This window comes from Podarcis cretensis (genome assembly GCF_951804945.1).
Source record: "Podarcis cretensis genome assembly, chromosome: 12".
NCBI lineage: Eukaryota > Metazoa > Chordata > Lepidosauria > Squamata > Lacertidae > Podarcis > Podarcis cretensis.
Window position 1 is genome coordinate 21,968,888 of NC_137181.1, and position 26,635 is coordinate 21,995,522.

The 26,635-nt window shown below is 43.2% G+C and overlaps 1 protein-coding gene across 1 annotated transcript in view; it reads right to left on the reverse strand.

The window, feature by feature from the left end:
• MYO3A (myosin IIIA) overlaps positions 1–26,635 on the reverse strand; it is a 108,440-nt gene that overhangs the window by 56,168 nt on the left and 25,637 nt on the right. The window contains exons 6-10 of the mRNA XM_079948122.1: positions 12,485–12,561; positions 10,214–10,359; positions 8,351–8,416; positions 6,270–6,425; positions 895–994 (exon numbers count right to left, since the gene is read on the reverse strand). Coding sequence (XP_079804248.1) covers positions 895–994; positions 6,270–6,425; positions 8,351–8,416; positions 10,214–10,359; positions 12,485–12,561 — 545 coding nt within the window. The remainder of the gene's footprint in view (positions 1–894; positions 995–6,269; positions 6,426–8,350; positions 8,417–10,213; positions 10,360–12,484; positions 12,562–26,635) is intronic.

Sequence of the window (26,635 nt, forward strand, 5' to 3'; positions counted from 1 at the left end):
CACTGAGCTATGGCTCCTTCTACTGAGTCTACTCACTCTCATATAGAATACGCACTTGGGGATCTGTACCATTTCCTCAGTTGCCTTATTTTGTCATTTGCCCCAAGTAAGAAGTAACAGATTGATTCTAATCTAATTTAGCCACTTCAGGTAACATTATGCAGGAGACCCTAACATACCAGGCCACAGTTTGTGGATAAACAGCACTTGTGTTGCCCTTGTGCTGCCCATCATTTTACCTTCACTCTCATCATCCACCATGTTTTTATACCTGCCTTGCAAAATTCACACAAGACCGGAGAGGAGAGGAGAATTTTGCTACTTCTTTCTCTCATTAGCTACACACGCTATCACATTTAATGACTTTTGCCTTTTGGCAAAAAAACAACTTCTTAGCATATGGCTCATCATAGTGCAAATAAATGTTTGGATGAGAACCTAACACCTGAGATTAATTGCATCCATTAGTTCAGCTCCTGTGCCATTAATTGGCTAATGTTGGCAAAGCTGTTTCAAAAGTATGAAACACTCTAGAAATCGACTAATAATGATGAACCACTGGCTTGGTGAGTATCAAAATCAGAGGCTAACAGCATTTCCAGGTGGTAGGATTGATTCTTTAAGGCTCTCCAAGTGTTGTTGTACTCCAGATCCTATTAACCCCAACCAGCATGCCCAATGGTCAGGAACATCAGGAACTATAGCCCAATAACACCTGGTCCTATAGTCCACTGACCCCCATGAGGGAAAGACAACCCCATCCAGAAATTTAAACCACAGATTGTCCTATCACAGAAGACTATTACCCAGGGTGGGTGCCTGTTCTCAGCATGCAACTTTCCCAATCTACAAAATTCCCTAGCATTTTTTTTTCTTTATAAAAAAAGGTCTTACCTCATCTAGTACTTCCAAGGTTGCCAGATCATCTACATCTTCCTGGTTGGTAACTGGAGACCTACTGTAATTCCCTTTCTTAGTATGAATGCGCTCAAATCTGTTCAAGAAAACAAAAACATGGAAGGATGCTTCTACATGCAAAGAAAAATGCAGGAAGAACAGTTGCGACATTAGCAATAACCCTGTTCACACCTTCTGCTCATGTTTAGAACCAACCCAATGAGTTGAGGGGAGCAGGGGTAGTGTTGCTAAGCTCTGTCCTCATCGCCATCTCTCTTTACAGGCTGAAGGGTGTGAAACAGGGGCCCTCCTGAAGAAGAAGAAGAAGAAGAAGAAGAAGAAGAAGAAGAAGAAGAAGAGTAGTTTGGATTTGATATCCCGCTTTATCACTACCCGAAGGAGTCTCAAAGCGGCTAACATTCTCCTTTCCCTTCCTCCCCCACAACAAACACTCTGTGAGGTGAGTGGGGCTGAGAGACTTCAGAGAAGTGTGACTGGCCCAAGGTCACCCAGCAGCTGCATGTGGAAGAGCGGAGACGCGAACCCGGTTAACCAGATTACGAGTCTACCACTCTTAACCACTATACCACACTGGCTCTCCTGTATTTGTCAATTTGCCATTCAGATCCCTGATCTTCCACCATAGGAAGCTCTCTACTTCAGATGCTTCCTCTCTAACTTGAGGAGGGTTACATTAATGGTGACAGTGGGCGGAGCTTATGCACACCATACATTTAAAGCACATTCAAAGCATCTCTGCCCCTGAAAGACTCTTAGGAATTCTAGTTTACCCTTCACAGAGCCACAATTCCCAGCATGTGCACACACATCTTCCCCCAGCCCTGACCTCAGATCCCCAGAACAAGATCTTATGCACATTCTCACAAAGAACACGAGAAAAGCTCAAAGGTGACATGAGCCGCGGGCACAAAAACGTCTTTGATAACGTCCTGCTGTTCAAATGAAAGGTCATGGTACATTACATGTACATCCTAAGGAACTGCAGGCGGGGGGAAGTATGATGTTGAGGCTGCAGGCATTTCAATATGGGCAAGTGATGTTCGGCTTTCACACAAATCTGTAATTTCTGAATCCATTTGCTCAGCAACGCTGTACATGAAGGTCATCTCCTTTCCAATGCCTGTCCTGTCAGCACGGTGACTTTGATCAAGCAGCTGCCCACAAACGATAGATGCAGGAAGTGACAGCTTATCTTTCCCATTCTATTCTATTCCCCTCCCCCCACATCAGGAAAGGATGTAGACCTTGGGTCAACTTGTCATTTCCCATTCCTAGTGTCAACCATTACATGCTGTGATTTTTTTATTTATTTTAAAAAATGGACCCATGCTGGCAAATACATAGAAGTGTTGCTAGAATAATTGCCAACGTGGTATATATCACATTCAGCCTACAGGGTTCAGCAATGGCTGTAGCTGGGGAGAAACAGAAATAAGCCAAGATGCAAGGGGAATCTTCTGTTCCTCCTCTTGCATTTTCCTTCTACCTGGGCTTTCCTCTAAGAACGCCAATTCCATACCACCCGCTTCAGGTTCACTGATGCTGCTCATATATTCAGCTTTGTAGCATAGTTTCAGAGGGAGTTCTTCCTTACGGATTCTTTTATGACTAGCTTTAGAAACCAGCTTCATCATGCAATGTATACAGAAGAGACAGATATGAGAACACAATGTTTTGCCTGCTCTAATGTGAAAGGGCATGGATCCCTCGAGGGGTGTGAATGATGCCGCTTCTCTTCATTTGCCCCCAAAGAGTTGATAAAAATAATTCTCCCATCTGACGTTGGCGGATGGATTTCCAACCTCCCCCCCCCCATCCTGCTCACGGGCACTGTAAACAAAAATATCACTCGTTTCCCCATCTTAATCTGTGGAATTTTATTCCTTGTGTTTGCCACAGACCTTCTGTTCCACAGGCACTTCCAAAGACCTGACAGGCTGATTCATCAAGGCTGTATCGACAAGAGAATGACTCAAGACAGTTATTGTTTCTGCTCAGTTTCTCTCCTCCCTGCCGCCACCCCCACTTCATCCCTGCCTTTCAATCAAAGCAAAACGAGGCCACTGGAGCTCTTTCAGTTTCAATTGTCAAAATGAATAAAAGTGATCTTTGATGGCTCCAAAAATAGCATGGAAAATGCCAAATCCTTGGCAATTTGTTGCCATTTGTAAAGTAATTAGGCTGACATTTATCCCATCGGATCCCAGGGCAGTGTGCAAATGACAAAAACCAAACAACAGTATGATGCTTAACTGTGGGTGGTGTTCACCATGGTTTATTGCTTTAACAAGTGAAACGATGGCAGTCAGAGTAATCTAAGGCATAGTTTAACTGTGACGTAGGTTGCCAACATCCACGGTTAAACATCATACTGTTTTGCTTTGGTCATTTGCACACACACTGCCCTGGGATCCTACAAGAGGCATAGCAATCTCAAAGTCTTCTTCTTCCTCCTACTCCAGTGGTGACTGAAATCTTGGTATAAGCCCACCCAAATCATTGGGCAAGTGTGGATACAACTACCTACATCTCTTTCATATGGACACATATGGGATGATGCAGAATCCATTTGCAACAAGCTTTTATTTTCAGAATGAAACCTGGTCCTCAATAAGCACTATTTGTGGGAGCTTTGGGGGTGGGATATGAAACAGATCTAGATGGTGTGTGGACTACATATAAAAAACAAGCACTCGGCCTCCATTGATTCTGGAATAAAAAGTCACATGTACACGATAGTCTTCTCTCAACACATATTTCCCAGCATCTATCGGTCACACCCAGCTCCTTTAACACATCAACAAGCAACATGCTTTCTAGATCTTTTCTCTAAAGTTCTCCCTGTAAATCCTGCCCAAATGCTTGCAGGGCTGGTTTATGTGTGTGTGAAAAATCTTTTGTAGTGAAACCTAACTGGATCAGCTACAAAAACAACAAAGAACCCCCAAAGCAGACGCATCACTACAATCCTTCTTGGACTGGCAAACACAAAATTGGCAGATGAGACAACAGAAGACAAGCTGATCTTGCCAGATAATGCTTGATGGAATAACCTCCTTGTTTGAGTGTCACTTTTAGTCATCTAATTGCTATGCACTGGAGCATGTTAGGATGAGCAAGGCTGCTTTATATGGGTGAACTGTGGAGGAGGAGTGGGGAAAAAGAGTGTTGTAAAAGCTGAGGGTAGCCTTTTGCAAACACGTTGAAAGTGTCAGAAGATCGCTGATCGTGAACACTGATGTGAATGTGATCAAGGAACATCCCATGGATTATTATGACCTCAAATCAAATACAGGAGAGGGGTGAAGTCAAAATGAAATCTGATTCCATGCGCTGGAACAGTCTTGGACCACAATAAGTGCACTTTAAAAGTGAGTGGACCACACAAAGCACCTTAGAGTAGGGCTGCTATTTCTCCAGATGTTACTGGGATTTAAAAGGTTTGTATGTTTTTTAAAGGGACAAGTGACCACTTTATCTGAACTGGAATGCTGTAGGAGGAGAAAATGAAGGAAAGGCTGCCATGAAGTTATTGGCTAGCTGGCTTGTCAGTCAGAACTGGGGCAGAAGGTAGCTGCTTGGAGGAGGGACCTTGAAGTGCATGATTTGCAGGCAAAAGATCCCTGGTTCAGTCCTTTATATTCTCCATGTGGAACTAGAAAAACCCCCCACTTAAAACCTTCACATCAAGAGCTAGATAGAAGATGGATAATACTGATGGACCAATGGTTTGACTCTACACAAGCCAGCCTCGCATGATCAAACTGAGAAGAGGAGGGAAGATTATTTTGATTATCCACCGTTTTGTCACTGGGAACATTAAATAGCAACACTTAAGCAACTGTGTTCTACACAGTGTTCACAATTTCAGTATTTAGGTTTGCAGCTTGCATCAACTCATACATCTAATTTGATTTCTTAGCTTTGAAGTTCAGGCTCTCTCCTTAGCACCATGCACTGAATTTGTTCTTGGTCATTGGGATTGTATTCCTGCAAGAGCTTGTCACTTCTTGGTTAAAAGAGTTTTCAAAATTCCAGAAAGGGTAATTATATTCCTTTGCAGGGGGGCGGGGGGGGGGAGCAATGCAGCCTTATAAGATAAATTGCAGACTATAAAAAGAACAAAATAAATCCTCAGATCTCACTGGAAGATTGCAAAAACAAAACAAAACACAAACCCAAAAAAAATTAAGCCACCAAAAATATCAATAAGAAGAAATTCAGCTGATCTTAATCAGATTTCTCTATACAGCTCATTTGATGTGGGAAAAAGGAGACATTAACAATTGAGACTTTTAAAGTAGCACCACCTTTTATGTTCTATGTGCTATTTGATCCCCCTCAAAAAAAAAACCTATTATCTGTTACCTTGAAGCAGAGTAGAAATATATCAATATTCACCAATGACTAAGTCTCACATACAGAACATTACTTTGATGAACTTGTTTCAGAATTTCTGAAACAGAGCCAAAACACTTTGGGCAATTTCATACAAGGCTCGAAGATTATGAATGCTTCATAATGCATAATTACTTTTGCTAAATACTGTTGGAACAAGGATGAAAATATCCCCGTCTAAAAGTGGCATTATTTCTGGCAGCACATTTCCTTTCCTTTGCACGTGAAGGAAATGTTTTGCCAGATATAATGCAACTTCATAGAGGGATATATTTTGGCCACAGTTATTCATGTGGAAGAGCTTCAGTGGACTCAAACCTGTGAGAACAGTCAACAGACATCACAAAGAGTATACAGTGGTACCTCAGGTTACGTACGTTTCAGGTTACATACGCTTCAGGTTACAGACTCTGCTAACCCAGAAATAGTGCTTCAGGTTAAGAACTTTGCTTCAGGATGAGAACAGAAATCGTGCTCCAGCGGTGCGGCAGCAGCAGGAGGCCCCATTAGCTAAAGTGGTACCTCAGGTTAAGAATAGTTTCAGGTTAAGAACGGACCTCCGGAACAAATTAAGTTCTTAACCCGAGGTACCACTGTATTCCACAGCTGAGCAGATATGTATGGTGGACCACTAGGGATTGCCTGACTGGGTTTGTAAGAGCAGGGAGTTCCCAACACCTGGCAAACAGCCACACGTGAGCAGTGGGTTGTATTCAGTTTGGTTAAGTCACATATTATGCTTATCTAATATTACATAATCTGCTCAAGTCTTAGTTCAAATTCCAGCTTCCTCACTAGTTTACAGAGATGCTTGCTACTTAAGCGGGTTGCATTCATAAAAATGAGGAAGATGCCTAAAATAAAAATCTGAAGAATAATTTAAATAAATGGTCTTCAAGACCACATTTTGTTACATGCAGACAGACTCCCCCCCCCCCCCAAAAAAAAAGTACCTTGCTTTTTCTGTGATTCCCATTTGCTGGTGAACATCAATGAATTCCATCAGCTGCATCTGCAAGACAGTCTCTTTGCCCTCCACTTGCTTCACAAAGTTATGCTGCAGCAGGTCAGACACTGTTGGGCGTTTCTCATAATCTTTGGTCAAACACCTGCACCATTGGAAAAAGCGCAGCTTTTAGGAAATGCGGTTATGTAATAAAAAGACAGGCAGTAGCAGAGAACTAGGGAGGAAGCCTGATTTCAAGCAGTGGGGCATGGAAGAGTCCTGTGGGTGTAGTGACCTCCCCAATGGGAGCGGGTGGCACTGTGGTCTAAACCACTGAGCCTCTTGGGCTTGCTGATCGGAAGGTCAGCAGTTTGAATCCGCATGACAGGGTGAGCTTCCATTGCTCTGTCCCAGCTCCTGCCAACTTAGCAGTTCAAAAGCATGCCTGTGCAACTGTGCATGCCTGTGGCAGGAAGGTAAACGGTGTTTCCATGCGCTCTGGTTTCCGTCACGGTGTTCCGTTATGCCAGAAGTGGTTTAGTCATGCTGGCCAAATGACTCAGAAAGCTGTCTGTGGACAAACACCAGCTCCCTTGGACTGAAAGTGAGATGAGCACCGCACCCCATAGTCGCCTTTGACTGGACTTAACCGTCCAGGGGTCCTTTATCTTTACCTTTAGTGACCTCCCCTCCTGGCAGCACCATGTTCACTAGCATGGGAGGGGCAGAGGAGCTGTGGCTTAGTGATGTTGACTCCAGGCAGCTTTTTATGTTTTCAGCTCCCCTTTTAATTGGTGCTTTTATAATGTTGCTGGATTTTTGTGTTTCTTGTCCGTTTTAATCTTGCTATAGGTTTGTGGGGTGGTCAGCCTGGGTGATACTCATGAGTGTCCCTTATGAACTTGTGATCCAGTGTAGGGGATGGTAAAATGTATACGAGGAAACCAGCAAGATTTGTTGAGGTGAGAGCCACCTCCATCCTATGATCAGGTTGCGCATACATTTAAATGAAACCACCCTAAAGACACAATGCAGTCATACATTGGTTCTCAAACTTAATCCATTCCGGGAGTCTGATTGACTCCCCAAACCATTCAAAAACCAAGGCACAGCTTCCAATTGGCTGCAGGAGCTTCCTGTACTCAATCGGAAGCCACATTGGACAGGATTTACCATGATAGTTAGGAGTGCTTTAAGGTGGACCTGACCCCAAAAAAGGTGGTGTAACCCACCAATTCCCTGGGGATTAGTCTCTAGCCAATGGACCAACATACACAGAGCATAGGAAGCCACATTATGCCAAGTAGGACCAGTGGCCCATCCAGCTCAGTATCATCCACAACGATTTGCAGCAGCTCTCCAGGAGTTTAAACCAGGGATTTCTCCAGCCCTTCCTAGAGATGGGATGGAGTCTGAGAACTTTGGGATGCAAAACATGTGTTCTACCACAGAGCTACAGCCCCATCTCAGATCTTTGCCTCTGCCCATGGTGAAGCCACTGTTATGGCTCTAAAGAGCATTATGTACTCCCAGCTATAGTACAAACAAGAGCATGGTCTGAGGGCCCAAGATGGAGCCACCTTGCTAATGTAAATCAGGTCTATGTCTGCCTGGGTAGGAGACCACCTATGAAGCCCATTATGGAACCTCTGTGATGTCTTCAGTTTCATGATGGATGAAAGGTGGGATATAAACGTCCTAAATAAAAATAATAAAGAATGAAACCTATGCTACAAAGACATTGCTCTAAAATTCATAGTTTCTAGATATTGGAAATTGCTCTGTGTTTTCTGAATAGTAGATCCTGTGTAAAAATTACAATGGTTTACCTAAGCATTAATGGTGCAGCAGCAATAAAATTGCTAGTCGCTTTGCAAAGCTAAGCAGGGTCCTACCTGGTTTCAAATTGGATGGGGAACTGTATTGCAGGGGATTGAACTAGATGACCCTCATGGATCCTTCCAACTCTATGGCTATCTGAATATTTTGGATGCTATCTGAATACTGTAAATGTGGCTACATTATTTTTAACTGCATGGTGCTCCTTTATGCATTGATTTATTTTTAAATGGCTCCATTGTCACTCACTTGCTGATAAAGTCATTGAATTCAGATGACCATATCTCTGGCTGCCGCAATGTAGGAGGCGGATTTCTGTGGAAGATGACATTAAAATAGGTTTACATGTAGAATTACAATAAGCTCGAATAAATTTTCAACCAAATAGAGTGAGAGAAGTCAAGCTGAGTAATGGATTTCTGGAAGAGTCATTAAAAAATACACAGATTTCCTCTAGCTTAAAAGGAGAATTGTTTAGAAAAGTATAATGCACCACTGATTGTCTTAATGTTATAAGTCTTTGGAAAAGGGGGATTTAAAATCTCTATCAAATAAATCAAGAACTGCAGTAATTTTATAGCATTCAAACAAAATAATACAACTAATGACCTATTCATTAGTTGTATTATTTTGTTTGAATGCTATAAAATTACTGCAGTTCTTGATTTATTTGACCTATTCCTCACTGGAAGGACAGATTGTGAAGCTGAGGCTCCAGTACTTTGGCCACCTCATGAGAAGAGAAGACTCCCTGGAGAAGACCCTGATGTTGGGAAAGATGGAGGGCACAAGGAGAAGGGGGCGACAGAGGACGAGATGGTTGGATAGTGTTTTCGAGGTTACCAGCATGAGTCTGACCAAGCTGCGGGGGGCAGTGGAGGACAGGAGTGCCTGGCGTTCTCTGGTCCATGGGGTCACGAAGAGTCGGACACGACTAAACAACAACAACAATGACCTATTCATCATTATTTATGTGTCATGGCAACTCCCCTGCAGTCCTAAAAGCAGTAGGCTTTACAATTCTTTGGTTTGCTAACACAGTCATGAAATTCAGTTGGATTAAATATCCTCTTGGAGTTCACTCCAGCCAATGACAAGAGGCTGAAATGGTTGAACAAGTTAATTTTGTTAAGGAAATGGGTCGGTGTTAAGTGTCTTCTTTGTTATGTAAGCCAGGGCCAGAGTGTTGCCACAGAAACTAAATGGTTGGAGACAATTCTGGAAGGTGAACAAAAGAGTCCATGCGTTTTCTATCATCCTCCCCTGGCTGAAGTGATGCTATCATAGTGTCTATATGTGTTTGAGAGAGAACAACAGACTTGCAGTCATGGAACTGGGTCTGAAAGAGACACAGAGAGGCTGTGAGTATCCAGTGTTATAGCACAGGGTGGGGGCACAGAGAAGCTTAATGGGGAAGTGGAATCTGTTGGAAAGTTGATGCTGTGAATCTTCGATCTTATGCTCACATATGAATATATGTGTAAATAAAATCACAAAAATGTCGTAAGACTCCAGTGACGTTCATTCCTAGGAAACCAACTCAGGGTACATACAGGGACTCTGTGAAACCTCTCATTAATGGGGGTACACATAAATATTGTCAGGTTACTTCTAATTCCATTAGGATCATAATCCACCTATTGGTCAATTGCATGGCCCATGAAGAATTCTTTAACATCTAAGAAACAGGTACATGTTTGGCATCACCACATGGGCCTGTCTCTGCTCTTCAACTCCCATCATCCCTGACTAGCCATGTTGGTCCTACCACATTGACTGCTGCTAGTTTAAATGGTTAAATTGGCACCCAGCACTATATTTACACATATATCTACTTGCTGCCAAAATAAGCATTTATTCATGCCTTCCCAAAACAGATTAAGTTCTAGAGTCTAACATCTCTTGGCTAGAAAGTTCCATGCAGGACCCACTGAGCTCAGTTTTCCCCCTCCAATTAAAATTGAGGGAAGAAGTAGACAACGCTACCATAAGAGACTGCCATTGCGTGGATGAAATCACTGAATACATTTTACAGAACTGTTATCCCTCCCCCTCCACCCCACTGTGGTCAAGTAGCCTGCCCAATGAAAGATACGTGAAATAAGATGGTACCTTGGTATTTTGAACAGAGCTCTCATAGGATGCAAATCAGCCAGTGGTGGATCTCCATCGCCTAACTCTATAGCGGTGATCCCAAGTGACCAGGCATCACATCTGGCATCATAGGAACTATCCAGCTGCTGCTCACATGCAATTACCTGTTAAGATATAAAATTAAATAACAGCATCTGAACCGGAGGTGCTGCCAGACAGGCATTTCACAACCATCTTGCTTGCATCTGAAACACGTTCCTAAGCCTTTTCAGTGGAGCTATGAGAACAGGCCATAATTACAGGCTTTTTGCCCTGTGAAGTGGATGTATTCTGAGGAGGCAAGTATTTAAGCTGCTTTTTGGCCTTCCACACTGCCTGCCAGAGAACGACAGTTGTGAGGCCGAAGCACCTCAAACCGTGACTCTTGTATGGCAATGATATTCAGAGGGTGGAGGGAAGTGCTCATCCATGTTTCCGCAGCTGTCGCCGTGGCAACAAAATCTCTGCCTCAGCAACTAGCTCAGCCTCCCCTTTAAAAGGGGAATTGAATATTACTTCCTTCTAGGATGGATTAGTAAAATCCAGGACCAGGTGAAGTCCTTGATACTGGGTCTAAAAATAACTACTGTCTTGAACTACAGCTATAACAAATAACTGAGGAGGTCTTAGCAAGGCAGTGACCTCTTAAGCTTAAGAGTGGCAAAATGGCCTCTTCATCACGTTTGAAGGATGAGGCGCAACCGGGCTTATTCCATAAAAGTTACCTCTGCCTGGGCAGGTTTCTGGGTCCTCATTCTACACTAGGCCTAAACAACTTCAGATTCTCTAAATGAAATACACCAAAGTTCAAAGAAGTTCTGTATTTACTTGCCTGGCACTGCAGAGGGAGTGTGGTGGTCAAGCACATGGCAGACCATGGGACATGGCTAGGGGAGGATTGGTTTAGCTTTAAAAGAGGATTGTGCAGATTTATGGAAGATATCAACAGCCACACCAGCTCGGGGGGTGGGTGGTCAAGGACACCTCAGCTCCCTCAATATTTGTTTTAAAGGGAGCCAGCCCTTTAATGCATACATGTGATGTCACATGTGCATGTGACGTGTGCTGAGCCCCCTCAATCTTGGGGGCAACCTGGTACCACTGGCTGCCAATAGCTATTAGCCCAGAGACTGTTCTCCCTCTACCATCAGAGGAAGTATACCTCTGAATGCTAGCTGCTGGGAATCACAACTGGGGAGAGTGATGTTGTGTTCAGATTCTCCTTGCAAATTTCCCACAGGCATCTGCTTAGGCCCTGTGAGAAAGAGATGCAGGACTAGATAGAGCTTTGGCCTGCTCTTACAGTCTTTTGTTGGTAGGTCATGTTGTGTAGACGTCCCCAGAGCGGCAGTCCTTTTGTTGACATTCCATGGTGATCCATAAAGGAGCCCAATTTCATGAAAACCATTATTATTTCAACCCTTCAGTGACCCAAGTACCAGCTGGATAGCAGAAACTAACAAACCTCTGCATTCCCACCCCAAGTCTCAGCCCCAGCAAAGAATGAGCAAGAGAAATGAATAGAGTGTTGGTTTGTTGTCTCTTTTGACTATACATTTCATCACACATTGCCCTTCTCTGAAATCCCCTGGGATACTCCGTTAAACATTTGGTTTGGTGGCTGAATATTGGGAGAGGGAAAGAATACATTTGGTTTTCCAGGTCTTATTAAATTTTCCTTGAGGAAATTTACGCAGAGAAGATGTCATGCTTCGAGTGAGCTGAAGAGGCAACTGAACATATTAATAAGGCTGCAGGCACACACCATACATTTAATGTTCATTACTTCCCCCAAAGAAACATGGGAACTGTAGTTTGTTAAGGGTGCTTGGATCTGTAGCTCTGTGAGAGGTCAACCAAAACTTCTAGGATTCTTGGGGTGGGGAATTCATGTGTTTTAAATATGTGGTCAATACTTATTATGTATAAAACCTGACAGGATTATATAGATTTCTGCGATAAACCTATCAACACCAATTTAAACATGAACGAAGTTAACTTCACTGCCAGGGATTTATTTTAGTGGACCCAAATGAATAATGCCAAAACATGAACTTGGCAGCAGTCTGTTTTAATAGTCTTAACACAGATCAAATGCAACCCCCCCCCAAGATGGAATAATGTCAGAACAGAGAGAGCTAGAAACTTGGGGTGGGTATAGCAAAGGATTTAGAAAGTGATAGATTAAAAAGAGAGAGAAGCACATACAGACACTACCCCATAGTAGGAGTTAATAAAATTTCATCTAACCTCAGGAGCCATCCAGAAAGGAGTTCCCACAGATGTATTCCGACGGAGACGACTGCTGGTCAGCTGGGCTGATACACCTAAAGGGAACAAGCAGATGGATGCAGTTGACACATCTATGCTTAATGAATTCTATGCAGAGAGTATCACATCTATTGTTCTCATGATTTTGTTCCAACATGGCGTTTCTCATTCAACAGCTTAGCAGCATTTTTTCAGCTCTCTGCCAACAAGCAAGCAAGAAGGCTGGTAAATATCGCATGCCCTGCTTTCGCCACACACCCTGAGTTTCATTCACTGCCAACGGCTTGAAAGGAGCTTGAAAGGAGTTCTAAATTAGGGCTTTTACAAGCAATCTGACTGCACATTTTTTGGGACCGATGATTACAGTATTTCTGTCTCCTATTCTTAGTGGGAGGAAACCACAACGGGCATTTGAGCGAGTCAAACTCGCTCTTTCGTTTAAGGCACACTTTTAAAAAAAGAAAAAGAAAGACATCCGCAATACTCAGTGCTTTTTTTCTAAAAAATAAATAAATGTTTAGGTGTACTCTCATTTTCCTACTCATATTGAAATACTGCCCCTCAATGAGGCCAAACTTAGATTCACAAAATGTTTAGGGGTATGAGTACTCCAGCACTAGGAGTGAAAGAAAAAGCAAACCTCAGCTACATTAATAGTTTGTTTGTTCATTCATTTTATTTCATCCTCAGGAAACATCTGAACTGCATGCATCCTTCTGCTAAAAGCACGATTAGTCATAAAAAATAAAAATAAAAAAAACCAAGATGCATGAAAACTGCACTGAGCAAAGCTGCTCAATGACTCCTAGCACATTTCTGCTAGGATGCAATGACAGGCTGAAACACATCTAAATGTGTACACCATTGAAAATCCGCTCACATGGAACACAAACTGTTGTTAAGACCTATACTCTAACCTGCACAAATGGTTTTCAAACTTTTGACTTTCAGGGGATTTGTGCCCCATTGATTTCTCACACAATAACACAAATAAACCTAGTTTAATGGCTTAAAACCAAACAGGAAAGAGACCAATGCGTAAACAAGAGAAATAAAAATAGTAGCCTGCAAGGCTAAAAATATCTCCTTTCTACAAAGGTTTGCTACAATTAACTTACTCATAGCAGTTAAACCTATTTCTTGCTACAGCCGCCTTCCCAGAAAGGGTCACGAGGGACACAGAAACAGTCAAAGAACCAGCGTGGCTACTGCCATGCCTACACACTCCTATTTTTACCATTCTTAAGCTTCAGAGAAAAGTTTTCTAAGAATGTTGGAGCAGTGGCAAAGAAGGCAAGGAAGAGTTATTCAAACACCTCTGCTAGGAGACCAGTTGCTGCTTTTGCTTCTTCTCAAATGTCACCTAACATGAGGCTGCAAAGCAGAGGGAGAGAAGATGTTCCCCAGTCATAGAACCATAGAGTTGGAAGGGATCCTGAGCATCATCTAAGTCCAGCCCCTTGAAATGCAGGAAGATGCAGCTGTCCCATACGGGGATTGGACCTGCAACCTTGGCACTATGAGCACCACACTGTAACCAACTGAGCTATCCAGGCATCACTGTGCAGCCACCATTCCATCAGGCTACCTGAACTGACCCCCCTCCCAGCTGGTTGTTATAAGAACTGTCGCTTTAAGAAACTGGGGCCACAACTTCTCCCCTCCCCCCATACTTTTTGGTTGTGTCTTTTAGATTGTACATGCCTGAGGACATTGTGTTGTAGTGGTTAAGAGCGGTAGATTCGTAATCTGCGGAACTGGGTTCGCGTCCCTGCTCTTCCACATGCAGCTGCTGGGTGACCTTGGGCTAGTCACACAACTCTGAAGTCTCTCAGCCTCACTCACCTCACAGAGTGTTTGTTGTGGGGGAAGAAGGGAAAGGAGAATGTGAGCCACTTTGAGACTCCTTCGGGTAGTGATAAAGCCGGATATCAAATCCAAACTCCTCCTCTTCTTCATAGTGCTGAACTTCAAAAGCTGCTCTGGGAGCCTTTTCAGCTAAAGCATGGGATTCCCTCACCCTTTAAATGTACAGTATTCAGATAAATACATAATGAAAGATGCATAGTATCATGGAACAGGGAGTGCCACATATGGGGAGTCACTACTAAAAAGTCCCTGTCACACAATCTTGGGAAGTTGGAGACTGTGCTCCATCTGAACTAATATCAGGCCGCAAACACACCATACATTTTAAAAAAGAATCCTGGGAACTATAGTGTCAGGGAACTGACATCAGAGCGAGAAGCGGAGGCAGGACTCCAGAGCGATGCCGGAGAGGGAACCAGCAAGGGGGAAGGAATTCAGTGTGACACCAATAGAGAGGAGAGGGAGATAGAGGAATCGGTGTCAGGGCTCCAAGACCCTTCAACCGAAACTAGCGGAGAGAGCGCTGGCACGCCCCTGCCTTCCCCTTACTTGCGCAGACGCGTTCCGCGCAGGGAACATAGGAGGAGACTTGGGGTCAAACAGCTTTTATGCTGGAAGAGATTCAAGAAACGCCCACTGACGGATTCTGCAAGTGACTAACAGTTCACGGAGGGTGAGCTCCAACCCTAAACATGATTGAGCAAGCAATCTAACTAATCTGAAGGCAATTTACGCACAAGTAACCCCCTCACAACCATTACATATAGTTTGTTAATAGTGCTGGGAATTGTAGCTCTGTGAGGATTCTTTGGGGGGAAATAATGTGCTTCAAAAGTATGGTGTGTCCACAGCTAGTCATTCACATTTTGCAAGGGTATTCAGTGACCACTTCCATGCCCTTACAATGGCATTCCTATTGCAAAGGACACAGGGAAGGCAGATCTGAGAGTTTCTTCCAGCTAGATCACACCCTCTCCCCGTTGAACCTTCAACTATCAGCTGCCCTGCCAGGACAGTCTTGATAATATTTCATATATTGCAATCACTTGTTGTGATTCTTAAAATGAATTTCGGTGTAACTTATAAGCTGCTTTGCCAGAATTTCTGCCTCGAAAGGTGGGATATAAAGGATTGTGATAAATAAACATAATTGGGAAAGGGGGAGGTGCCATCTTTTCCTCGCCTGCTATAGATTGTGCTCCTGAATTAATTTCATTCACTTAGGCTTGGCAAAGGCAAAGACATGGACAATCATGCCCAAGAAGCAACTGAGTTATTTTTTTATTATGCTTCTGTTGTCAAATTTGATTACCATAAATTGCCTTGCAGAGGAAAGGGCAAACATAAATCTAACATTAATTTGCAAGAGATGCTCAGTTGAAATCATGGCCCATTCAATTATTCTAAAGTGCCCCAAAAACATTGACAGCGCACGTGGATCATATATATATATATATATATATATATATATGCGCAACACGATGCATGTTTTAAATCTGAATCATGAAAAGTGGCTTTCTGAAAGCTGACTTTTAAATTTATTAGCATTATTCTTAACCTTTCGCTCTTGGCAGCAAGCTGGCATTTCAGTCTGTGTCATCTGCTGAACAATACTTCCTTAAGCGCTTGCCTCTTGCAAAAGGATCGTGATGTTATGCCACACTTGGCTGTACTCTCTTTCAGCACCTTGTCAGCCAGTCAAGAATAAGGCCAGGCTTGCAAGTTTTCTAACAGCAGCTTTTCTGAGGGGAAGGCGGGGAAGAGAGGTCGACATTATTTTTGGAAGAAATCTAAAAATACAGCAGAGAAGCATATGGATCAAAACCACAGTGCAAATCTTTTGCAGATGAAAGGTTTCCCAGAGCTAGACAGTTATGCCAGACTGAGCAACAGAAACTTAATCCAGATAAAACCAAGGAGGTGCTTTGGGTTGTGAGCTTGACTGAGAACAGAGCCATCACTCCTGCAGTTGTATGTTGTTTGGGAAAATGGGTAACACTGATGCCTGGTATTACCACACAGCATCCTTGGATTCTCCTGAAGATACAGGGCAGCTTTCATTACAATTAGATTTTCTAGAGTCATAGAATTGTAGAGTTGGAAGGGAAGCCAAGGGACAGCCAGTCCAACCCTCTGCAACACAGGAATCTCAACACGTGGTCACCCATCCAATTTGAAACCGTACTGGACCCTGCTTAGCTTTGTAAAGGTGTTAGCGGTTTTATTGCATGAACGATATACGATATACGATATCTTTATTGTCATTGTCCCATACAGAACAATGAAATTGAAAAACTACATAAAACATTCAAAAACCCCTAAAAACTCTGAAACCCCATTTTAAAATACACTATACTATACTATAAAAACCCCTAAAAAATCTGAAACCCCATTTTAAAATACACTATACTATACTATAGAATACACTATACTAAAAAATACACTATACTATAGAGACCCCTTATGCTGCGTTTAGAACCAGAATTGCATTTGTGTAGAAACTGTTTCTCAGGCGGCTAGTCCTGGCCTTTATAACCCTATACCTTCTTCCAGAAGGCAGAAGCTGAAAGAGATCATTTCTGGGGCGCGTACTATCCTGCGCTATCACTGCCGCTTTCTTATGGCACCTGGCAGCATAGATTTGATCTAAGGTGGGAAGAGTGCACCCAGTTATTCTCTCTGCAGTCTTTACAACCCTGTAAGAGTAAGTTGTTTTTGCTGCACCACTCCCCCAACTGCTCAACTTCCTTCCTATAGGCCGCCTCCCCCTCTCCAGCCGTGATTAAACCAACCACCGTTGTATCATCTGCAAACTTAATGATCTTATTACTGGGGTATTTGGGGGCACAGTTAGCTGTATAGAGCGTATATAAAAGCGGGCAGCCAAGCAATGTGCAACAAGGCCCTCTCTGTGATGGCACCAAAGCTGAGAAACTAGGGGAGCTAACCTTGTTTCACCTTATTATCTTTGAGATGACAGACTGAGGTGGCTCCCTTCAGGTGGGTTGTGTGAGGCATTGCTACCCATCTTCACTATTGGATATGTGAAGCGCAGTCTTTTAAAAAGTCTAGTCTTTTTATTATTCCTAAGCAAACTTGTCCAGAATTGCCATGCCACACGCGATGGACAAATTATCTGGTGTGGCGCAACAACTACACAATGATCCCTGATTGGAATCAGCGAGGCAGGCAGTTTTATTTACTGATACATGAGACCATGACTAAAAGTAATCACAAAGCCCTTCTCTGACTCATGCCTAAACATCAGCTAGGGGGCACAGAGAAACATCTTTTTCTTTTGGAACAATTTCAAGTGAAATTGCTTTAACTAATGGTTACGCCTTGCAGAATGATTCACACAAAGTTTACAGATAGTGAAAGCCAACAGCGTTCTGAGTACAAAAGGATGCCAACGCATTGCTTCAAGACAACAGAGGCTCTGTCAAACCATTGGAAAGCTTTCTGAATGTCACTATAGGCAAGAATAACGTGACACTGGATGGAAGATTCATAGCAGAGATTACAGGAAATCAGAATTATAGAGCAGGGGTGCCCTTGAGAGTCTCCCTAGGCCTGTTCCTCTCCACAGGCCATGCCTCTTGGCAGTCCTGTTCCACACCCTTGGGTGTTTTTGCTTGGCTGGAGTGTGTCCAGCCTCTTGCTTGCCGGGATGCAGGGTCGAGATGTGTGATGTGTCTCATTTTTGCATGGCTGCACTGTAGGTAAAGGTAAAGGGACCCCTGACCATTAGGTCCAGTCGTAGCTGACTCTGGGGTTGCAGCGCTCATCTCGCTTTATTGGCCGAGGGAGCTGGCGTACAGCTTCTGGGTCATGTGGCCAGCATGACTAAGCCACTTCTGGCGAACCAGAGCAGCACACGGAAACGCCATTTACCTTCCCGCCAGAGTGGTACCTATTTATCTACTTGCACTTTGACGTGCTTTCGAACTGCTAGGTTGGCAGGAGATGGCTGCACTGTAGCCTACTGCATAAAGGAAGAGTCACATCCATTGCTTTACTCTCTTTTGCCACTGGGCCTACCAGTCACTGCCACACAGCTCCCAGAAGGTGCCCCCATAAGGGAACATGACCCTGGACTCAAATAAAGGTCTCCTGCCCCTGTCATGGAGAGCACATTTGCATTAGAACCCCTCTCCTCCAATAACATGCTTGAAAGCAGTTGTTTAAAGAAGTGTAGGCCTGATGGGGGTCCATGGTAGGACTTGGCTGGGACACCTCACCCTGGGTCATGCAGACAGCACAGTCTATACTGGCTCTGCTAAACTATCCTTTTGCTGGGCGATCAGATTCTTTTGTGAGGGGATGAAAATTAGGGTTTGCAGACATTAGAGGCATGGAATATTATTGAAGAAGAAACCCAAAGGATTTCCCAAAACTATAATGTGGCATAGAAGGTGTCAGGAATGAGCCAGCTCCAAGTGTAACTTTGTATCCAGCTGCTGAATACAGTCAGGAACAGAAAGGTTTGGAGTCGACGCTGGTTGGGCAGAGCACCCAGGAACAACTGAGAGCGGGCTGCAACACAGCCAAAGCTCTCAGGAAGCTCAAAAAGGCGCGAACAGCCACAGAGACAGTTTATCAGAACAGGAAGAGGCTGTAGCTGACACAATAAGTCCAAGGCAGCAGTGAATAGCAGGGCTGCTAGACAGGAAGCAAAATAAGAGACGAAAGGGTCGGAAGTTCAGTGTCTTCTGTCGACACTGGTAGGAGTCTTCAGAAGAGTCATCTTGAATGATAATGCTGGCGGCTTGGCTAGAGCTGTCCAGAGCTATCTGTTTGTTTTTGCAATAAATCCTCCTTTTTAATTACCTATGCTTAGCATGCAGATGACACAACCTTGATGGCAGAAAGTGAGGAGGAATTAAAGAACCTTTTAATGAGGGTGAAAGAGGAGAGCACAAAATATGGTCTGAAGCTCAACATCAAAAAAATGAAGATCATGGCCACTGGTCCCATCACCTCCTGGCAAATAGAAGGGGAAGAAATGGAGGCAGTGAGAGATTATATTTTCTTGGGCTCCATGATCACTGCAGATGGTGACAGCAGCCACGAAATTAAAAGACGCCTGCTTCTTGGGAGAAAAGCAATGACAAACCTAGACAGCATCTTAAAAAGCAGAGACATCACCTTGCCAACAAAGGTCCGTATAGTTAAAGCTATGGTTTTCCCGGTAGTAATGTATGGAAGTGAGAGCTGGACCATAAAGAAGGCTGATTGCCGAAGAATTGATGCTTTTGAATTATGGTGTTGGAGGAGACTCTTGAGAGTCCCATAGACTGCAAGAAGATCAAACCTATCCATTCTTAAGGAAATCAGCCCTAAGTGCTCACTGGAAGGACAGACCCTGAAGCTGAGGCTCCAATACTTTGGCCACCTCATGAGAAGAGAAGAGTCCCTGGAAAAGACCCTGATGTTGGGAAAGACGGAAAGCACGAGACGGAGACGACAGAGGATGAGATTGTTGGACAGTGTTCTCGAAGCTAGCAGCATGAGTTTGACCAAACTGCGGGAGGCAGTGGAAGATAGGCTTGCCTGGCGTGCTCTGGTCCATGGGGTCACGAAGAGTCGGACACGACTAAACGACTAAACAACAACAAAGCATGTTATCAAGCTGGGAACCTGGACTCCTGACAGAAGGGCATCTCAATTTATTTAAGTTCCCCCACCGACACCTTACACACATCCACACCCCTGTCAAAAACCACAAATCCAATACAGCAAGTGAGGGAATGACCTAGCATCAAGAATGCTTCTGAGATGACCGACACAGTAAGCATACAAGTGACTCTGCCCATTTGCTGGGCAGGGTGCACATTGGTATGCATCTGACATACAACTGGCCTGCAGCATGTTGCAGATCCCAGAATTTATACCGAGGCAAGCGTCTGACTTAAAAAACCAATCTGCAGGTCTGCACCAGCACAAACAGCTGAATACATCTGCATTATCTGCACGATAGTTTTCCATGGAGTCATGTCAGCAATGCTCCAGATATACCCAGAGGACAGAGTGAGGCACTGGGACAATAAAACAAATCAGGATAGGTGAAGCAAGCGACTTATGGCATATGTCACATGGGAAGATGAACAAACCACATGCTCATGAATCATCTGGAGTTGAAAGATTAGTCACAGCCTTAGAGGTGATGGTTCAAATAGACAAGGGGTGTAAAAGCAACTCCTTGCCCCCTGAGCCATGCTTCCAGAGAGGACACCAGTCCACCTGAATGTTTTCCCAGGCCTTTGAGCAGAGGAATCCCACCAGGAGGCAGGGAAGAGAGATTCCAAGAAGGAGGAACCACCCAATCCAAAGCTCTATTGGTGGAGAGAATATTTCTCCATTATTTTCTTCTTCTGTCAGCCTATTGCTTTTGGAGGGAGGGTGGGATTTCACCTCCCATTGGTCTCAGAGCTGGGATACTTTCCCTCTCACTCTGGGGATGTTAGGCAGAAATTGGAGGGTCTGGAATTTTAGGTGTGTTTAAGCACTGACATTGTCCTTTTACTAGCAAGCATTGTTCTCTGTCCTTCCTTACATCTGGGCCCCCAAGAGGTGGGAGAGAGGAAAGAAGATGGGCATGTTCGGTTGAGCTCCACCTTTATATGAGTCTCCAGATTTATATGAATTTGTCAGTAACCCACAGGGCTTGCCTAAGACATTTTGCTACCTGAGATGTTCCCTTGCCTGTTCTATGTACTGAAGTCAACTGGTCTGGTAACTGAATCTTATTTCAGCACTGGTGACAAGGACAGCGTCTTCCACCATACCTGACAGCAGCAGGCAGCACTGCTGCTGCTGCCCACCCACGTCCAGCATCTACTGCCTGAGGCTGCTGCCTCATTCTGCCTAATGGTAGGGCCAGGTAGAACCTGACTCTTATACACAGCTTTGCTGCCATAACATCTAGATTGGCTCCAAGTTCCATAAGCAGCTTAGATAAATTGTTTCAGTTCAGCATTCCTCTGGTACTTGCGACACACCAATGTCAAATATTCTAAATAAAAAGCCAATTATCTTCCCTCAGCTTCTCAGAGATGATTCATAGTGGAGTCTGAGCCTCTGGTTTAGTCACGCTGCTTGATGCTCCAAGCAAAGCTGTCCATTTCTGTTCTTTTGATTTGCTTCATTCTTTAATTCATACCCTCAACTTTACCTCATTGGATTACTGTAATTGTTTCCTGTTTGGTTTACCTGGGTCTTATCTCAACCCTTTCATTTCAGTGACAACTCAACTGAGTTACAGGCAAAGCACGGTTTGGCCACCACCGTGATGGTGCCTCAAGCTCATATTTTCTCCTCTTCCCATGGCACTTTCAAGTTTCCTTCTGCACTACCTGGCTTGGATGGACAATTGTTTTATTTAATTATTTATTTAGAGCATCTAAATGTTAACATGTATTAGTATTTTAACTTTTGTATGTTTTAAAGCAAGGTTGTATTTTTTCCTTAATTTTACTATTTCATGTTTTGTAAGAGTTTGTTTGTTTTTTAATATCAAGGGGCATATAAATGTAATGAATGAATGAATGAATAAAATACCCTGCTCTTCAGTCAAAAAAGACTCCCTGAGTGACTTACATACAATCAACTACATACAACCAGGATTTTATTTTGTTTTTTTTAAGATATGAAAGGTCAAGTTAAGCTTGTTGTTAAAGAAAAGAGCAGCGAATATTTCTTCAAAAGCTGCATGTGCTACTGGTTCAAACCTATTTTAGCTATAATTTGCCACTAGATGAGAGACAGAGCAAGTATTGCTGGCACTTGAGGTTATTAGCACGGCTGTCTCATGAAACCCCTACAAGGTTTATTCAAACGAAGGAATTCTGACAGATTCAACTTCTCATACAGAGGTGAGGAAGTTACACCTGCTGGAATTTCTTTTTCGACTCAACAAAGAGAAGGCTCAGGAGCCTTGCCTTCCAGTGGATTTACCGTATTTTTTGCTCCATAAGACACACTTTTTCCCTCCTAAAAAGTAAGGGGGGATGTGTGTGCGTCTTATGGAGCGAATGCAGGTGGGAGGCAGGTGGGAAAAGTCCCCAAGAGCCACACACACACTCCGCGGGGCTCTTGTGGGCTTTTCCCGAAGAAGGGAGAGCGGCTCTTGGGGGAGCCGTAGCTGTGTGCAGCCTCTCCTGGGCAGGGGATGAAGGTTCTCCTTGCCCGGGAGAGGCTGAGCGTGGCTATCCCAGAAGCCAGGGCAGCAAGCGGGATCACTGCGCAGAGATCCTGCTTGCTGTCCTGGCTTATGGGATTCAGAATATTTTTTTTCTTGTTTTCCTCTTCCAAAAACTAGGCACCGTATTTTTTGCTCTATAAGATGCACCAGACCACAAGACACACCTAGTTTTTGGAGGAGGAAAACAAGAAAAAAAATATTCTGAATCTCAGAAGCCAGAACAGCAAGAGGGATCGCTGCGCAGTGAAAGCAGCAATCCCTCTTGCTGTTCTGGCTTCTGGGATAGCTGCACAGCCTGCATTCACTCCATAAGACGCACACACATTTCCCCTTACTTTTTAGGAGGGAAAAAGTGAGTCTTATAGAGCAAAAAATACGGTACATCTTATGGTCTGGTGCGTCTTATAGAGCAAAAAATACAGTATTGCAGTAAATTTGCTCATGTAGTAAATACACTTTGGGTTAAATACAATGACAGGTCATCATGGATGGAAAGCGCATTCGCTCACACAGAATGGCACATTGTATTTCACTGGTCCTCCCGCCATCCACTGTAGCTCCTCACACGCTATCTACACCTGAGGTTTGGGGGACACTCTGCAACAATATGGAATATAACATTTGTAGAATCATTATCTTGAGCATCCCCAGTGTGGGTAACTGTGGATAACTTGTCAAGCCACAGACCTAAAAGATTAAATATGAGCTGAAAATATATCAAAACACTGAAAGAATTTTAGGTTATTGTCCCATTCAAAGATCCAGATGCCTAAATATGTAGAGAAAACTTTTGATTTCAATAAAATGTGTTGCAATAAAAAATATTCACTATTCATTCTGAAAAGTCCTCCAGCAGTCGTCACAATCTCTATAAAACAATTCTTGCATTTCAAATCACCTAAAATTAGCATAAGCATTCAAATTCATTTTTTTGCGGCTGTCAACTTCATATTCCAAGTAGGGTCACCACAGTTACCTATCTATTTATAGCTCACTATTTGAACTTAATCAGCAATTAGTTATTTCCACTCCCTACATATATTAACTCTTTCCTGTAAATTGCAGACCTAAAGTACATGACACATGACACAACATTAAACTAAATGAAACAACCCAGTCAAATCAAGCTAATTAAAAAATCCCTCAAATCTAATTATTTGTGACTAGTGCTGTTTACATGCCACGCCTTAAATAACACCAAAATAAACTACGTCATAGTAAATTAATCAACAAGGTTTAAATGTATGAACACAACGTGAGGTCAAATTATGCAAAGCTTGTCTCAGTTTGTGAGGTGGGGAAGTGGGCATCACATCATGTAAACCCCATAACACACATGTGATGTCATGAGTTATCCCACAGGGATGTGCCTGGGAATGCTTCAGGGTGGAACGTGAGGGCATATCCTGACCGGGCCATGACAGAGAAGCATGAGGATGACTGAAAGACTACAGCAGGCTCCAAAATATGGAACTCACACAGTGCTTTTTTTCTAAAAAAAAATTTCTGGGTACTCTCCTTTTGACTCAAGAAAACCACCATTTTATAGTTCAAATCAGGGAAAATAAATACAAGAGTACAAAGTACAAAAGCACAAAGAACATGCATTACCTCATGATGATGAAAAATAGTAATTTTCCTACTCATATTGAAATACTGCCCCTCAATGAGGCCAAACTTTCATCAGTAAACACCACACATCCACATTCCACACTGTTTCACACATTAAATGCTCACTTCCGTCTGAGACTCGGGAAACACCAGGATAGGGAAGGAAGCCACCATCAGAGGTGGTAACAACAAAACTGACCAATCACTGTGCTAGATTGCAACTCCTACTTCACACATTAAATGCTCGCTTCTGTCTGAGACTCAGGAAACACCGTGACAGGAAATGAGGCTGCCATCGGGGGTAGCAACAGAACTGATGATTCACCGTGCTAGAGAAGAAACTAAAAAAAATAAAATTTTTAGTTTCTTCTCACGTTAGAATCACAAAATGTTTAGGAGCATGCATACCGCTGCGTGTCCCCAGAAAAAAAGGACTGGACTCGCACATTACAGAAAATGTGTGCCTGAGAGCCTGCAGCAAAAATGGGGCATGCAGCGTAAGTGGGAATAAGTAGAGTGGCTGAAATCTGGATCTTTACTACTGTGGCGCCATTGTCTGTAATGGCTGTACTAATCCAACAGTGTCGGGAATGACTGCTGGGGGGGGGGGGTGAAATAACATGACAGCCAAGAAAGAAATGTACAAAAGGTGCAGGCCGTTCACAAAGGCTAGCATCACTGCTGTGCAAAATAAATTGGCTTAGCAGAACAGGAAAATATTATGTCCCACAATTCAGAAGTTCACAAGCCACAAAGGGAAGAAAAAGCCAGTTCCGTTATCAAAGGTCCATTAACCTGCCTATTATTGACAGCAGCTGTCATATGTGATGTCAAGCCGGCAGAGTACAAACCAACTAGTTGCAACAACAGAAAAAGAACCAGCAAAAGTCCAGTGGAAAAACAGCTGAACTTTGACCTGGGAGATCCGAGATAAAATCCCAAACTAGCCACAGATATACTGGGAGGCTAGTTCTTAAAGGCACAACCAGTGAAAGGGAAGCACATTTTGAGTTTGACGGATTTAAACAGAATTAAGGCTGTTCTTAGATCTTGTCCACTGAAATGCAGTGAAATTTACGAGCGTTTAACTTTGCTCGTATTTATTTAATTGAAATATATTCCCTAACGATCTTATATCAGCTCAAACCACCAAACGTCGAAAGAATTACAGTAATGTGAAACAAGTAAAACCACAACCAATCATGTCAAACCTAGGGTGGACAACAAGGTCAGAAAAATCACATTTTCTTTTAAAAACATCTGTATAGGTAAGAATGTCTCTTTCCTTTTAACAGCTACTACAGGTGTTGAGCTCTGTCAAGGCTCCTGAGGGAGATGTTTCCAAGTACAAGTGATGTAAAATTAACCTTGGATATATTCTAAGGCAGGGATAGCTGCTGTGATGCCCTTAAAATGTTATTGGAATATCCATCATAGCCAACTCCCATTATTCCTGAATGATGGTCAAGCTGGCTAGGGCTGGCTGGGAGCCAGAGAACACCTGGAGGGCACCACATTGGCCATCCCTGTCCTAAGGTAAGTCCCTCTCATTCAACATTAATTCCCTAACTGTAAAATATCCATATTCATCCCAACTGTTAGGACTGGTGAGATAGTGTCTCTCCATGTTTTGCAATAGCCAAGCAGACAAACGTAGGCTCTCTCAGCCAGTAAAGCGAGATGAGCGCCGCAACCCTAGAGTTGTTCGCGACTGGACTTAAATGTCAGGGGTACCTTTACCTTAACCTATGGGTAAATATTTATTGAAAATCTCCATAGGTTTGGCTAGAATACTGAAGTGAATGGAAAAGTAGCTCTAGATCCAGTAACTAGACTAAGATTCTAAAGAACGAAACTCATTCCAAACACTACATGAAATAAGAATCTGATTTTAATTTAAGATAAGCCAATATCCACGCCAAAAGCAAGATTTTAATACTTCAAGCTTCTTACTCCTGGAAATTTATCTCAAAAATTTACAGCCTCCTATTCATGGTCAACATGGATGCTTCTGACCAATCAGCTTTAGTCTTTGTTCTTAATTCATTTTACAGTTGAATGAGGCGTTCCCTTTCTGTTGTGAATGGGACACTATCACACAGGGCTTGACCTAATTAGTACTGAGCGATATGGCCAACCTCATTAACATCAAGGCTGCATGAGTAGGCACAGTATCTTGAGAGGCAAGAGAATATTTTTCCAAACCTTACAGCAATCAGGACTTCCCAGCACACCCATGATTAGTGTTTTTATTAATCATATTTAGCATTTCTACAGCACTTTTGAATGTTCAGAATGATCACATATTAGATAGAAACACACACACACAACTTGTTATCCTTATAATAACTATGAAAGATAAGTTAGTAATAAAGGTAAAGGGACGCCTGACCATTAGGTCCAGTCGTGGCCGACTCTGGGGTTGCGGCACTCATCTCGCTTTATTG